General features: G+C 49.8%; 1 protein-coding gene across 4 annotated transcripts in view; it reads left to right on the top strand.

Annotated features, from left to right (window-relative positions):
• Positions 1-395: 395 nt before the first annotated feature.
• Positions 396-13,937, top strand: part of LOC119978334 (T-complex protein 11-like protein 1) — a 69,883-nt gene continuing 56,341 nt past the window's right edge. For 2 of the 4 annotated variants that reach the window (XM_038819900.1, XM_038819899.1), the window contains exons 1-2: positions 590-706; positions 9,515-9,713. In XM_038819900.1, coding sequence (XP_038675828.1) covers positions 9,566-9,713 — 148 coding nt within the window. In that variant the 5' untranslated portion in view covers positions 590-706; positions 9,515-9,565. Of the gene's footprint in view, positions 538-589; positions 707-9,514; positions 9,714-13,937 lie in introns of those variants that run through there. The other 2 variants (XM_038819898.1, XM_038819896.1) reach the window with 2 other exon arrangements.

Raw genomic sequence — 13,937 nt, 5'->3', positions numbered from 1 at the left:
TCCAAAGCTTCTGCCTGAATGCCTGAAGAGTTGAGTTGTCCCCCCCATTTCCCAACTCCAGCATCCGCAGTATTTTGCTTTAGCACAACCAGAGCAGCTGGCTACAACTCTGCTATACATTATTCCCCAGACTGAGGCTGAACATCATACAGGAGGAGGATTTAATTGGTGACGTGTCACTTCCTGGTTACCATGGTAAATTTTTGCTTATTTTTAAAAAAACAATGTTTTGATTAGGTGATTGACCTCTTCGATTCGCGGTTCGATGTGAATTATTCTGCATTTCACAGAGGGTGGATTCTGCAAATGGTTCAGTTTGGGAGAGATTCTGTAACATGCCCGCAAATGTAACTTTAATGGGATTTCCTGGATTGCTGCAACATTGCAACTGCTGTGAGGGGCGGAGCTCCCACTCTGTTTAGTTTCAATATTGGAAGAGCCCATTAAATAAGGGGACGAGAGAAGCCTCAGGAAACAGTGGCATGTCACCATACAAAGAAAACAGGTGCAGACTGTGCACAGATCAGAATTGTCCAGGTGGGTTTTGAGAAATGCGATGAAAGATTATGTTCACTGTGCAGTTTGGAGCCCGAATGCAAACGTTAGTCAGCTTGCTACCCCCTCCCTGCTGCCAGCAGTGTAGAAGGGTTCAGTTTGAAGTTACAGGCGGGACTCAGTGTAAACACTCCTCAGAGCGATCGCCCAGGTAAGACAGCTAAACCCTGGAGAAACTGCAAAAAAACCCTTTAATTTACTCTTTTTTTCTAAAAAAAACTTTCTAAAATACTTCCTCACTGAAGATGAGCTGGGTCGACACATTTTATTTTCTCACGTTAGCAGAAAGGAGTTCAAATTATCCTGCAAATTTGCTGTGGGCACTGCAGATCTATCCCCACTCTTGTTAAATAGTACTGGGCGGTCTTAAATTATAATTTTGAAATACTAAACTGCACTCTGCATGTGTATCTCGTTATTTAGGCACTGGTTTAATAACGTGAATCTGGTGCAGCGGTTGTTTTTAAAGTTTCTGTGTTAAGGGGATAAAAGTGTGAAAATGCAAATGTTGCAAATCTGAAATAGATCTGAAATTACGAGGAGGGGGAAAATGATACTGCAGATTAATCTGTGCCCCTAGGCAGGAAGGCGCCATTAAAAAAAAACCCTCTCCCAATTGGTTCTGGAGAAAGGTGTCCAAACACCAATCCATCTTTAGATTCTGATAGATCAGTTGTGGTGTTTGCAGTTTCTTTATTCTTGCGATACAGACAATCCTCAACCCTGAGAGATATGTGAGGAATACTACAGGCACCACCACTCTCTAACGTCTGAAATGAGTGTTATTAGAATATCGTTCATAGTTTATTCCTTTTTTGAAATGCTCCTAAATCCACATCTAAACTCATTGCACTGTCTAGTTGATAAGCAGTAATGGTGTGGGTCTCATTTTTATTCTTGGTGGCGACTTGTCGGGCCCCTGTTTTTGAAATTCTATCTGGCACCGTTTTATAAAGAGTTCAGAACCCCAGATACTAAATCTTTGAGTATTGCAATCTCCAGGCACACACTGAATTTAACTAGAGCACCAATAGGAACAAAGGTGGGCCATTCAGCCCCGTGTATATGCTTCACCATTCGGTGAAATCATAGTTGATCTGCCACCGAGTGTATCCACCTTTGTGCCATATCCCTGAACAGCTTTGGTCGACAAAAATCTATCAATTCCAGATTTGAAGATAACAAATTAATCAAACATTAATTGTCATTTGCGGAAGAAATTTCTACCATCTTCTGTGGAAGTATTTCCTAAGTTCACCCCTACGATAAGTGTGTAAAAAATTAGGAGACGGCCCATTGGGCCTGCTACATCGTTCAACGAGATCATGGCTGTTCTGATTGTGCCCTTAACTATTGTAGCCACATAGGAAAGATGAGAAGGCAGTGGAGAGAACGCAGAATGGTTCCAGGGATGAGAAACTTCAGTTATGTGGATAGATCGGAGAGGTTGGGACTGTTCTTAGAGAGAAGAAGACTAAGACAAGATTTGATAGAGATGTTCCATATCATGAGGGGGCTGGACAGAGTAGATAGGGAGAAACTGGTTCCCACTCATAAAAGGATCAAGAACGAGAGGGCACAGATTTAAAGTCATTTGCAACAGAAGCAAATGTGATGTGAGAAAATGCATTGCCTGGAATTGTAGTGGAGGCAGGTTCAACTGAGGCTTTCAAGAGAGCATTTGATGATTATTTGAATAGAAACAATGTGCAGGTTACAGGGAAAAGGTGAATGACGCTAAGCGGTGATGCTCATTTGGAGAGCCGGTGCGGATACGATGGGCCAAATGGCCTCTTTCTGTACCGTAACAATTCTGTGAAGTCAACTTTCCTGCCTTCCCCTTGATCCTTGACTCTCTTGTTGGTCTAAAGTCTGTCCAACGCAACCTTGAATAAATTCAATGATCCAGCATCCACTATTCTCTGGGGAAGAGAATTCCAAAGGTTAACAAATCTCTGAGAGGAAAAGTCAATCCTCATCTCCATCATAAATGGGAGACCCCTTATTTTTAAACAGTCGTTCCTAATTCAACATTTCCCCAGGAGGGGAAACATCCCCTCTGTCAAGCCCCCTCAGAATCTTAAATGTTCCAATAAGATCACCTCTCATTCTTCTAAACTCCAATGGACAGTTGGCCCAACCTACTCAACCTTTACTCATACGGCACCAACATCAGCCGAGAACCATCTCTGAACTTCTACCAGTGCAACCATATCCCTCTTGAGTAAGGATACCAAAACTATACAACAGTACTCCAGGTGTGGTCTCACCAATGTCCTGTACAGTTGTAGCAAAGTCTTCCCTACCTTTATACTCCAACCCCCTTGCAATAAGGGCCAACATTCCATTTGGGTTTTAGGGGTGAGACCCATGCAGACATGGGGAGAATATGCAAACTCCACACGGTCAGTGACCCCAGGCCGAGATCGAACCCAGGTCTTTGGTGCCGTGAGGAATAAGTGCTTGCAACTGTGCCACCCAAATATATCATTCCTACGGCTATCATAGAATTTACAGTGCAGAAGGAGGCCATTCAGCCCATCGAGTCTGCTAAGGCCCTTGGAAAGAGCACCCTACTTAAGCCCCACACCTCCACCCTATCCCCCGTTATCCCTGTAATCCAGTAACCCCACCTAATCTTTTTGGACACTAACGGCAATTTAGAATAGCCAATCCACCTAACCTACATATTTTTGGACTGTGGGAGGAAACCGGAGCACCCGGGGGAAACCCACGCAGACACGGGGAGAACGTGCAGACTCCACACAGACACAGACAGTGAGCCAAACTGGGAATCGAACGTGGGATCCTGGAGCTGTGAAGCAACTGTGCTAACCACTATGCTACCATGCTGAGCCTGGTACCCAGAACTGCTCAGAGTAACTCCTGGTGTAGTCCAACCAGGGCTTTATATAACGGAGGTATCGCTTGTATCCCAATTTTAAACAAGCTTGTATGAGGATGTGAGTAAATCCGAACCCAGAAATACTGATGGAAGAGGGATATAACCCCGATTTCTGTGCTTCCTCCATTGTGTACTTGTATTCATGGATATCAGACAGCACAGGATTGGGCTTGACTCTGATGTCCCCAACATTCCCACTGTGGTGAATCACAGTAGCGTAATTCACATGTCTCTGTAAGCTCGGCACACGAGCAGTTGCGCTGCTCTGCCACTAGGGGGAGATGCACTGGGAGTGTACGGGAGTTTGTACTGGGCTCCACCCACGGCTCCTCCCCCCTAACCGGAAGTATAAAGGTTGATGCTGAGAGCCTGCCTGCAGTTCATCTGGAGTTCATCGTGTCACAGGCAGACTCTGTTGTAAGATGATTAAAACCACTGTTCACTTCTAACCATGTGTTGCATGAATTGATGGTCTTATCAATTTAATCGTCTTAAGAAACAGTAAGGAATGACCATGGAATCAGCCCTCAAGCCTAACCGACTGGAACTCGACCCGCAGGATGCAGAGGCGAAATAAATCTTTTCGCATTGGCTCCGATGTTTTAAGGCCTACCTGGCTGAAGCAAGCACCCCAGAAACGACGGAGGAGCAGAAACTCAGCCTACTGCACGCGAGGGTGAGCCATCGTATATCTACTCAGCTAAACTGTACCGGCTCATATACAGAGGCCCTGGCCCTACTCGATAGAATGTACATGAGGCCTATCAATGAGGTCTACGCGAGCCACGTTTTTACTACTTGCCGCCAGTGCCCTACAGAACCGCTAGAAGAATTCCTCAGAGACTTAAAAGCCTTATCCCGGGACTGTAATTATCAGGCTGTAACTGCTGCAGAACATAGAGAACTTGCTGTCCACGATGTCTTTGTTGCAGGCCTTAGATCGAATTACGTGCGCCAGCGACTGCTGGAGAAGGGGGCCCTAAATTTAGAAGATACTGTTGAACTCGCTACAACTATGGAGATCTCATTTCGTAGCCTCACCTCGTTTCCTGCCGACTGCGCGACCCCGTCATGGCCCCCGACCAGCGACTCCCCCAGGCCTGCACCGTGCGGCCACCCAGCCACCATGCTGCCCCAGCCTGCCACTTTTGTGGCCAGCCTCAGCACCCGCGGCAGCACTGCCCGGCCTGCAACGCGACCTGCAGCAGCTGCGGGCGAAAAGGCCACTTCGCCAGAGTGTGCCTGGCAAGGAAGGCCCCAGCCCCTAAAACTCCTGCGGCACAAAGTAATCGCTCTCCGCACTCGCAGGCCCCGGAACGCAGCGGCCTATGCCCCGACTCCGCCCCCACCCGCCACGTGCGATCCATGGGGCCGCCATCTTGGCGGACCCCCACCACGCGGTCCACCACGGGCGACTCATGGGGGCCGCCATCTTGGACGCCATCTTCCTTGCCGCCCACCACGTGCAATCCACGGGGGTGGCCATCTTGGGCCCCATCCTCTCCACACTCGGAAAACTCGATTGAAGACTGCGACCTCAGCGGGCACTCATCGCGGGGCCATCCCAGCGCAGCCGACCGAGCCGCCGATTACCTGCAACTCAACGTAGTCACACTGGACCAATCGCGCCCAAAGAATCTCAACAACTCTATGACAACGGTCAAAATCAACGGGTACAGTACACCGTGCCTTTTCGACTCCGGGAGCACTGAGAGCTTCGTACACCCAGATCTGGTAAGATGCTGTTCGCTCCCCGTTTTCCCTGCACGGCAAACTATCTCCCTCGCTTCGGGTTCCCACTCTGTCCATATCCAAGGGCACACTGTCGCAACTCTAACAATCCAAGGCGCAAGCTATTCTAAATTCCAATTATACGTCCTGCCCGAACTCTGCGCCCCACTCTTATTGGGACTCGACTTTCAATGCAATCTCAAGAGTCTCACCCTCAGCTTCGGCGGACCCCTACCCCCACTCACTATCTGCAGCCTAGCCACACTGCGAATCTCCCCCCCCCCTCTCTTTGCCAACCTCACTCTAAACCCATAGCCACTCGCAGCAGGCGGTACAGCCTACAGGACAGGGTGTTCATTCGATTCGAGGTTCTGAGGCTTTTACGTGAGGGGATCATACAGGCCAGTAACAGTCCCTGGAGAGCTTAGGTGGTGGTCGTCAAGACCGGGGAAATATTCCGCATGGTCATAGACTATAGTCAGACTATTAATCGGTTTACGCTCCTCGGCGCGTACCCCCTCCCCAGGATTGCAGACATGGTGAATCAGATCGGCCAGTATCGTATTTTTTCCACGGTGGATCTGAAGTCTGCATACCACTAACTCCCAATCCGCCCGGAGGATCGCCACTATACGGTGTTCGAGGCCAATGGCCGCCTCTTCCACTTCCTCCGGGTCCCCTTTGGCGTCATGAATGGGGTTTTGGTGTTCCAACGAGCAATGTACCGAATGGTGGACCAGTACGGGCTGCGGGTCACGTTTCCGTACTTCGATAACGTCACCATCTGCAGCTATGACCAGCAGAACCACGATGCCAACCTCAACCGATTTCTCCAGATGGCCCAAAAGCTTAACCTCACATACAACAAGGAGAAATGCGTTTTTAACACGACCAGACTAGCCATCCTTGGCTATGTCGTGGAAAACGGAGTCCTGGGTCCCGACCCGGACCGTATGCGCTCTTAGAACTCCCTCGCCTTCATTGTCCCAAGGCCCTCAAACGGAGCTTGGGATTCTTTTTGTATTATGCCCAGTGGGTCCCTCAATATGCGGATAAAGCCCGCCCACTCTTTAAGGCCACACATTTTCCCCTGTCAGCTGAGGCTCGCCAAGCCTTCAACTGCATCAAGGAGGACATCGCCAAGGCTGCCATGCGGGCGGTGGATGAATCCGTCCCTTTCCAGGTAGAGAGCGATGCCTCAGAGGTAGCTCTAGCAGCCACACTAAATCAGGCAGGGAAACCAGTCGCATTTTTCTCCCGAACCCTCTCCGCTTCGGAACTTCGACACTCCTCAGTCGAAAAGGAAGCACAAGCCATTGTGGAGGCTATTCGTCACTGGAGGCAATACCTCGCAGGTCGAAGGTTCACCCTCATCATCGACCAAAGATCGGTTGCCTTCATGTTTGACAACTCGTAAAGGGGCAAAATTAAAAATGACAAAATTTTGAGGTGGAGGATCGAACTCTCCACCTACAATTACGATATTATGTATCGACCGGGGAAGCTCAACGAGGCCCCAGATGCCTTGTCCCGCGGGACGTGTGCCAGCGCACAGAGCGACCGCTTAAGAACCATCCACAATGACCTCTGCCACTCGGGAGTCACCCGGCTCGCCCACTACATTAAAGCCCGAAATCTGCCTTTCTCCACCGAGGAGGTAAAAGCCATCACCAGGGACTGCCCGATCTGCGCGGAGTGCAAACCGCACTTCTACAGACCAGACAGGGCCCACCTGGTCAAGGCTTCTAGGCCCTTTGAACGCCTCGCTATCGATTTCAAAGGGCCTCAACTAACAGGAATGTGTACTTCCTGAACGTCATAAGACGCGTTCTCCCATTTTCCCTTTGCTATCCCGTGCCCCGATATGACCTCCCACGCAGTCATTAGGGCCCTGCATAGTATCTTCACCCTGTTTGGTTTCCCCAGCTATGTAAACAGCGACCGGGGTTCGTCCTTTATGAGCGACGAGCTGCGTCAGTACCTGCTCGGCAAGGGCATCGCCTCGAGCAGGACTACCAGCTATAACCCCAGGGGGAACGGGCAGGTGGAGAGGGAGAATGCGACGGTCTGGAAGACCGTCCTACTGACCCTCCGGTCCAGGAATCTCCCGATCTCCCATTGGCAAGAAGTCCTCCCCGATGTGCTCCACGCTATTAGGTCCCTCTTATGTACCGCTACCAACCAGACCCCTCACGAGCGGCTCTTTATTTTTTCCAGGGGCACTACCACAGGGGTTTCGCTCCCAGTATGGTTGAAGACACCGGGCCCAGTACTCCTCCGGAAGCACGTCAGGGTGCACAAAACTGACCCACTCGTAGAGAAAGTGCTCCTACTGCATTCAAACCCCCAGTACGCCTTCGTAGAGTTCCCTGACGGCCGTCAGGACACTGTATCCCTCCGGGACCTAGCACCTGCAGGGTCCAACCCCCCCACTACCACCGCCGAGGTACCCCTCACACTACATCCCACCCACGCCCCCGCACCTACCAGTTCGCTACATTTTTTTCGCGCGCTAGCTCCCAGCGGCCCCAGTCAAACCAGACGGGTATGAAGCTCGGGGGGAATCGCCCCCGGAGTCCGCCATCGTACCCCAACCGATGGTGCGCATCCAACCACCAGAAGGGGCTGTAACCCCGGTGCTCCGCCGATCACAGCGGACAACTCGGCCACCGGACAGACTCAATCTGTAAGCCACCACCCCCGCCGGACTTGATTTTTTTACAGGGGGTGAATGTGGTGAATCACAGTAGCATAATTCACACTGTATTACTATGTCTCTGTAAGCTCGGCACACGAGCAATTGCGCTGCTCTGCCACTAGGGGGAGATGTACTGGGAGTGTACGGGAGTTTGCACTGGGCTCCACCCATGGCTCCTCCCCCCCCAACCGGAAGTATAAAGGTTGATGCTGAGAGCCTGCCTGCAGTTCATCTGGAGGTCACCGTGTCACAGGCAGGCTCTGTTGTAAGATGATTAAAACCACTGTTTACTTCTAACCACGTGTCGCGTGAATTGATGGTCTCATCACCCACATTCACTGTTTCCATTCTGAGATGGAGAATGGCAGCTTGGTTTAGTTATTGGTGCATGGTGGGTGCCTGAGTACATGTATTCCAGCCTGGCTCAGCATTGACAGGACAATAAGGAGCGGTGGCGTTGGTTGGGAGTGAAATCGCAAAACACATGGGAGACTTGTATATCGAAAAAGGGAAATGTGTCATTCGTCCAATTGGAAAGAAAATCACTTCCTCAATGTGTAGCATAAACCTGTGTGAATTTGGCCAATTAAATGTGGTCTCAATAGACTAAGACATAGGAGCAAATAGGCCATTCGGCCCATCGTGGGTGCAATCAGAGCAATGGCACTTATAAAATAATTAATGCAGTGAAACATCAAACATAGGGAGAGCTCAGAACCAGTCACTCAGCAGCGGCATAGAAGGAGGATTGAGGAGGTGGCCAAGTATCACTTTCGTAGGTGCTATAGAAATACAAGTTGACAGAGATATTTGAAAACAAGGGAAGTTGTGACATGGCAAGGGCTTTCGGAGGGAGGTCCAAAGTGAGGGTGCGTGACAGCTGAAGCGACCAATGCTGATGGGATGTGGAGTTGGGGTAGGAGGTGGGAATGGTTTGGGGTGGGTAATAGATGACCAGAGCTGGAAGATTCCGGGGAACAAGCTGGAGGCAGTTGCATAGATGACATGGAAAACGATTATGAAGCAATTTAAAAAGGACAAGGAATCCCAAATAAGACAGTGGAAGTGACAGATAGAGGCATCATAGGACATAGAGGGGGCAATATAAACTGTTGTCTTTATTCAGTGCATGCGGTACAAACACTGAGTGTATAAAAATATTTTTGGTCAATGTACAGCTGACACACATTTTGAGGGGCATCAGGGGCCAAAGGGGAAATTAGGCTGTTTGTACCCTGTTCAGTTTTCATTCCCTGTCAAGTTAAAGGAAAATAAACTGGCATAAGAATATTAGCCTGTGGTGGATCTGGTTAAGGCTCTGCCTTCACGAGCAAGGTGTGATCTACAGCCATTGCTCCCTGAACTAAAAGTTTTTCAGGGTCTCAGGAACAGCAGTTGCATCTCCTGATATTCAAGGGCTAGTGCCTGAGCGTTTCAGAAGGGTTTCCAATCATTAAAGCTGATTTTAACGGGAGGTTTTGCAACACAGAGGCAAGATTTAGCAATTTGACTCCGATGACAGAACTATGTCAGTCCGTGAAGTGACAATTCGAAAAATTAAGGGCATGAGGACAATGTGACAGCTGTTGTTGTACCTTGAAAGACATCTCATTTTTTTTCAACAGATTAATTATTCAACTGGTTTTAGAAGTGGGGGGGGGAACAGCCCAGACAAAATGCACAACAGTGAAGACACAAGTGACACCAGTGGCAAAGGTCAGAAAGATCGGGAGGACAGAGGGTCTCTGCTCGATGACACCAAGTCCAGTGTGGGAAGCGGCAACACCAACATGCCTGGCCTCTGCAGACCAGGCCTCTCCTGCTGTAAGTACAAAGTGACCATTCACCAGGTACCATTGCCACATCTCATGTACCAACCACAGCCAAGCCAATATGACACTCCCAAACTAACATCTCTGCACTGCCTTACGGTGGTGCCATTATTACTAACTCAGCTGTGAAATCACACAAAACCTGGCCAGCATCCTCAGATGTTGTCAGGTATCATCTCTATTTTGATCCTCCTGTTTCCTGGAAACCACTGGAAGATTGCCACAATGAAGATGGCAGACTAACCATGTGGCAGGGTTTGGGGGGCTGACTCATTCTGAAACGAGTAAAATGGCCACCAATGGACCAATTAATTACCTTAATTGGCTGCCTGCCTCCAGTTGGTGAGCCGCCTAGCCGTTGCCGTACTTGCCTTTGGAGAAATCCCATGGCAACAGGGACATGTTGGGTTTTCCTTTGAGCGCCTTCTGCGCCATCTTCAAAGAGCATGGAAAATTTCAGCCATTGTGTCGTACACAGGTGCAAAGTTGATATTGGAGCATTCTAAATCGCGAAGCACTTTGTGTTGAAACTGAGTGCTCAAAGTTGCTCATAACAGCTCCCCTTTGGATTGACCTTGGCTGTTGTTGTAGGGATAACAATATGCAACCTCAATGGGAATGGGTGTTTACATTTACAACATGGTGACTGGTCTGCAAGGTCATCAAAGCCATGGGATCAAGGGTCATCAGGGCCATGAGATCAAACACTGGGAAAATGGCCGGTTTGGGGCCATGAATAACCATGTCCCCTCTTCCTCACAGCTCTGAAATCCATTATATGGCTTTCTTCTCCAGATTAAAATGGTGGTCCCCAACTCCTTATAGGTGGTTTTACCTCTGCATGAGGTCAATTAGAGCACATCTTGTCCAACCTAAATGAATAATATTACAATCGCAGACCGGAGCTAGGATACTGGACTGAAACCCCGATATTTTGTTTGTAAAACTGGGGAAAGAATGATCACTCCAGGAGTGATTGCATGAAGAAATAGGGTTATTCTTAAAACAAAACTGTATTATGAATAAAATATTAACTTTTTAACTTTACACCCGAAACAAGCTGCTTACAATGATCCCTTAAATACCACTACTCAATATCCCATTAAACAACAAGTAAAACAACTATACAGCTCTCAATCTCACTTACTGTGGGAGAATTGTGGACTCCGCATCAGGCAGATCAGAATTCAACTCTTCTCGCCAAGATTTTCTCAAAAAAACTCTATTTGAAGCTTTTTAAAATGTCTCTCTACATTTCTTGGCTGGACCCAGTAATGACCTCATCTCCCTAAGCTGAAAAACAAATTATCTCTGCAGGATGCAAAGCACATTAACTCTCAGCAACTTTCCCAGTCAAACCACATTCCATTAGCCCAGACTGAAAAATACATTCCTGAGTCAATTTCGCCTTCTGGCTGCGAAAAACATCGAGGCCATATAAAATTGAATTATCTTTTAAAAACATGGGCCGGGATTCTCAGAGATCCCAGCCAAGTGTTGACGCCGGCATAAACACGGAGTATGCCGGCGTTAGCGGGCCACCTGGCCCAGCAGTTCAGCGGTCACCAAGGGTCCAGCACAGTGCCGAAGTGCTACGCACTGCTTCGCCACCGAATGGCGGCCCTGCAAGGCCGGCGCGGGTCCGCGCATGCGTGCGACAGCTGCCCCCGAGCCGACGCATGCACGCGACACCCATCTCCGTGCCGGCGTGTGCGCGTGGTTGCCGTCTCCGCGCCGGCACCGCACAACATGTCGGAGACCTACAGTGGGCCCGTGCGGAAGGAGGTAGGCCCCCTCCAGATCGCGGGCGCCCACCAATCGGAAGCCCCCCCCGATCGCGTGGAGGCCCTTCCCCAGAGTCAGATCCCCCCCCCCCCCCCCCCCCCCAACCAGGCCATCCACCGCGGGTCCGAGCTCCCGCCGGGTGTGGTACCAGGTTGGAACCACGCCGGTGGGACTCGGCAGGGGTTCGGCCGGTCGACCGCGGAGAATCGTCGCAGGGACCTCTTTCAGCAGCCCCCAACCAGCGCCGCAGAGACCGTGCGGGAGCGATCGGCGCCGATTCTCTGGTCGCTGGAAAATCGCATGGAGTGGCATGATGGAAATTTCCCTAGTTCTCGGCGATTCTCCAACCCGGCGCGGGCTCGGAGAATCCTGCCCATGATCACTTCAGTCAAACACACGCTAATCCCAGGAGTTTAACACTTAAATTGCACAATAAATAGAATTCAATATTCTTAAAGCCTTCCAGTCATCACAGTAGATAGTTCACATGTTAATTTAAACTCACAGATTCAGCATCCTTTTGTTTTTAAATATTTTTTTTCTCCTTTTTCACATTTTCTCCCGAATTTACACCCACCAACAATAAACAACAATCAGCAACAGATATGTCAATCCCCATGACAATAACGACGATCCCATCCTCCCACCAACCACCAAATATCAGCCCGCATGTTTACGCAAACAAATGACCAAAAAGGAATCAGGGATTACCCATAGTCATCCTTACTACACACAGCCCCCCTACCCCCAACCCCATACCAACTAATGTTCAATTTTATCCAGTTCTTGAAAGTGCATAATAAATAATGCCCATGACTTGTAGAACCCCTCCGAGCTTCCCCTCAGTTCAAACTTAACCTTCTCAGGGGTCAAGTATTCCAACAGGTCCCCCTGCCACGCCAGGGCACAGGGTAGAGAGGCTGCTCTTCATCCCAACAGGATCCGCCTTCGGGCGATCAACGAGGCGAAGGCTACGATATCTGCCTCCGCACCCGTTTCCAACCCTGGCTGATCCGACACCCCGAATATGCCCTCCCGAGGACCCGGGTCCAGTTTCACGTGCACCACCTTGGAAATTACCCTAGAAACCTCCTTCCAGTTCTCCTCTCGCTTTGGACAGGAACAAAACATATGAACGTGATTAGCAGGCCCCCCCAGCAATGCTCACACACATCTTCTACTCCTTCAAAGAATTGGCTTATCCTCGCCCTCGTGCGGTGCACACTGTACACCTTCAGCTGTATCAGCCCCAACCTCGCACATGAGGTGGAGGCATTCACTCTCCGGAGCATCTTACACCAGACCCCTTCCTCTATAACCTCTCCCAACTCTTCCTCCCACTTTGCTTTGATCCCTTCCAGTGGTGCCTTATCCTCTTCCAAAATAGCTCCGTACACCACTGACACTACCCCCTTCTCCAGGCCTCTTGTCATTCAGCATCCTTTGACCAGCTGATATGTGAAAGCCATTTCACTAAATCTCATGCAGGCACCTAAAAAATTAAGGAGGTTTGTGATAATGAGTGGGGTATGACTGGGGATTGCGAAATGTATGTACGCCAAATTGGGATGTCGCCGGATTCATGAAGAGGCTGTTAGGAGCGATTCCAGACTTGGACTTTCACCAGCTGATTATGGGGGGCGGATTTTAATTGGGAGGGTTTATGGAGAGAGTGGGGATGGTGGATCCATGGAGCTTTGGGGACCCGGGAGAGAGGGGGTGTTCCTCCCTATGTTTATTGGGTGTATTCCCAGATTAACTTTTTTGATGGGGATGGAAGGAGCGGAGTATACTGGAATGACAGCTCCGCGCTGTCTCGATGTGAGACATTGTTCGGAGTCAAGTGCAGAGGCCAGGGTGGAGGTTGGATTCAGGGCTTTGGCCAGACAAAGAGTTCTACGCGGGAAGGTGGCAGTGGCGAATACAAATTATGTTGAGCGCAATCAGATTGGGATGGTATCGGCAGCCACGTCCTGGGAGGCTTTGAAAGCAGTGGTCTGGGGGGAAATAATCGTGTTTAAGGCCCATAAGCTTAGGAAGGGGATGGAGGAGAAGCGGCGATTATTGTATGAGAGAGTTGAGGTGGATAGAGGGTACTCTGTGGCTCCCACGGTGGAGTTGCTGATTTGCTGATGGAAAGAAAGAAAGCAGTTTGATCAGTTGACGACGGAAAGGGTGGTGGGTTAGCTGCGGAGGTGGGGGGAGGGGGGGGGGTGCAGTATGAGTATGGGGAGAAGGTGAGCCAAATGTTGGCCCACCAGCTGCAGCGACAAACAGCGTCAAGGGAAGTCCTCCAGGTGAAGCCGGAAGCTGGGGTGCGGGGGGGGAAGTGGTGTCGGAACCACTTCCGAGAGCGTAAATGAGGTGTTCAAGTCCTTCTTTGAGGGGCTGTATAAAGTCGGGGCCGGGGGCTGCTGGTATGGGTCAGTTC

Source organism: Scyliorhinus canicula, chromosome 15 (genome assembly GCF_902713615.1).
Source record: "Scyliorhinus canicula chromosome 15, sScyCan1.1, whole genome shotgun sequence".
In the NCBI taxonomy this organism is placed as follows: Eukaryota; Metazoa; Chordata; class Chondrichthyes; order Carcharhiniformes; family Scyliorhinidae; genus Scyliorhinus; species Scyliorhinus canicula.
This window is presented reverse-complemented; position numbering and strand designations above follow the sequence as displayed.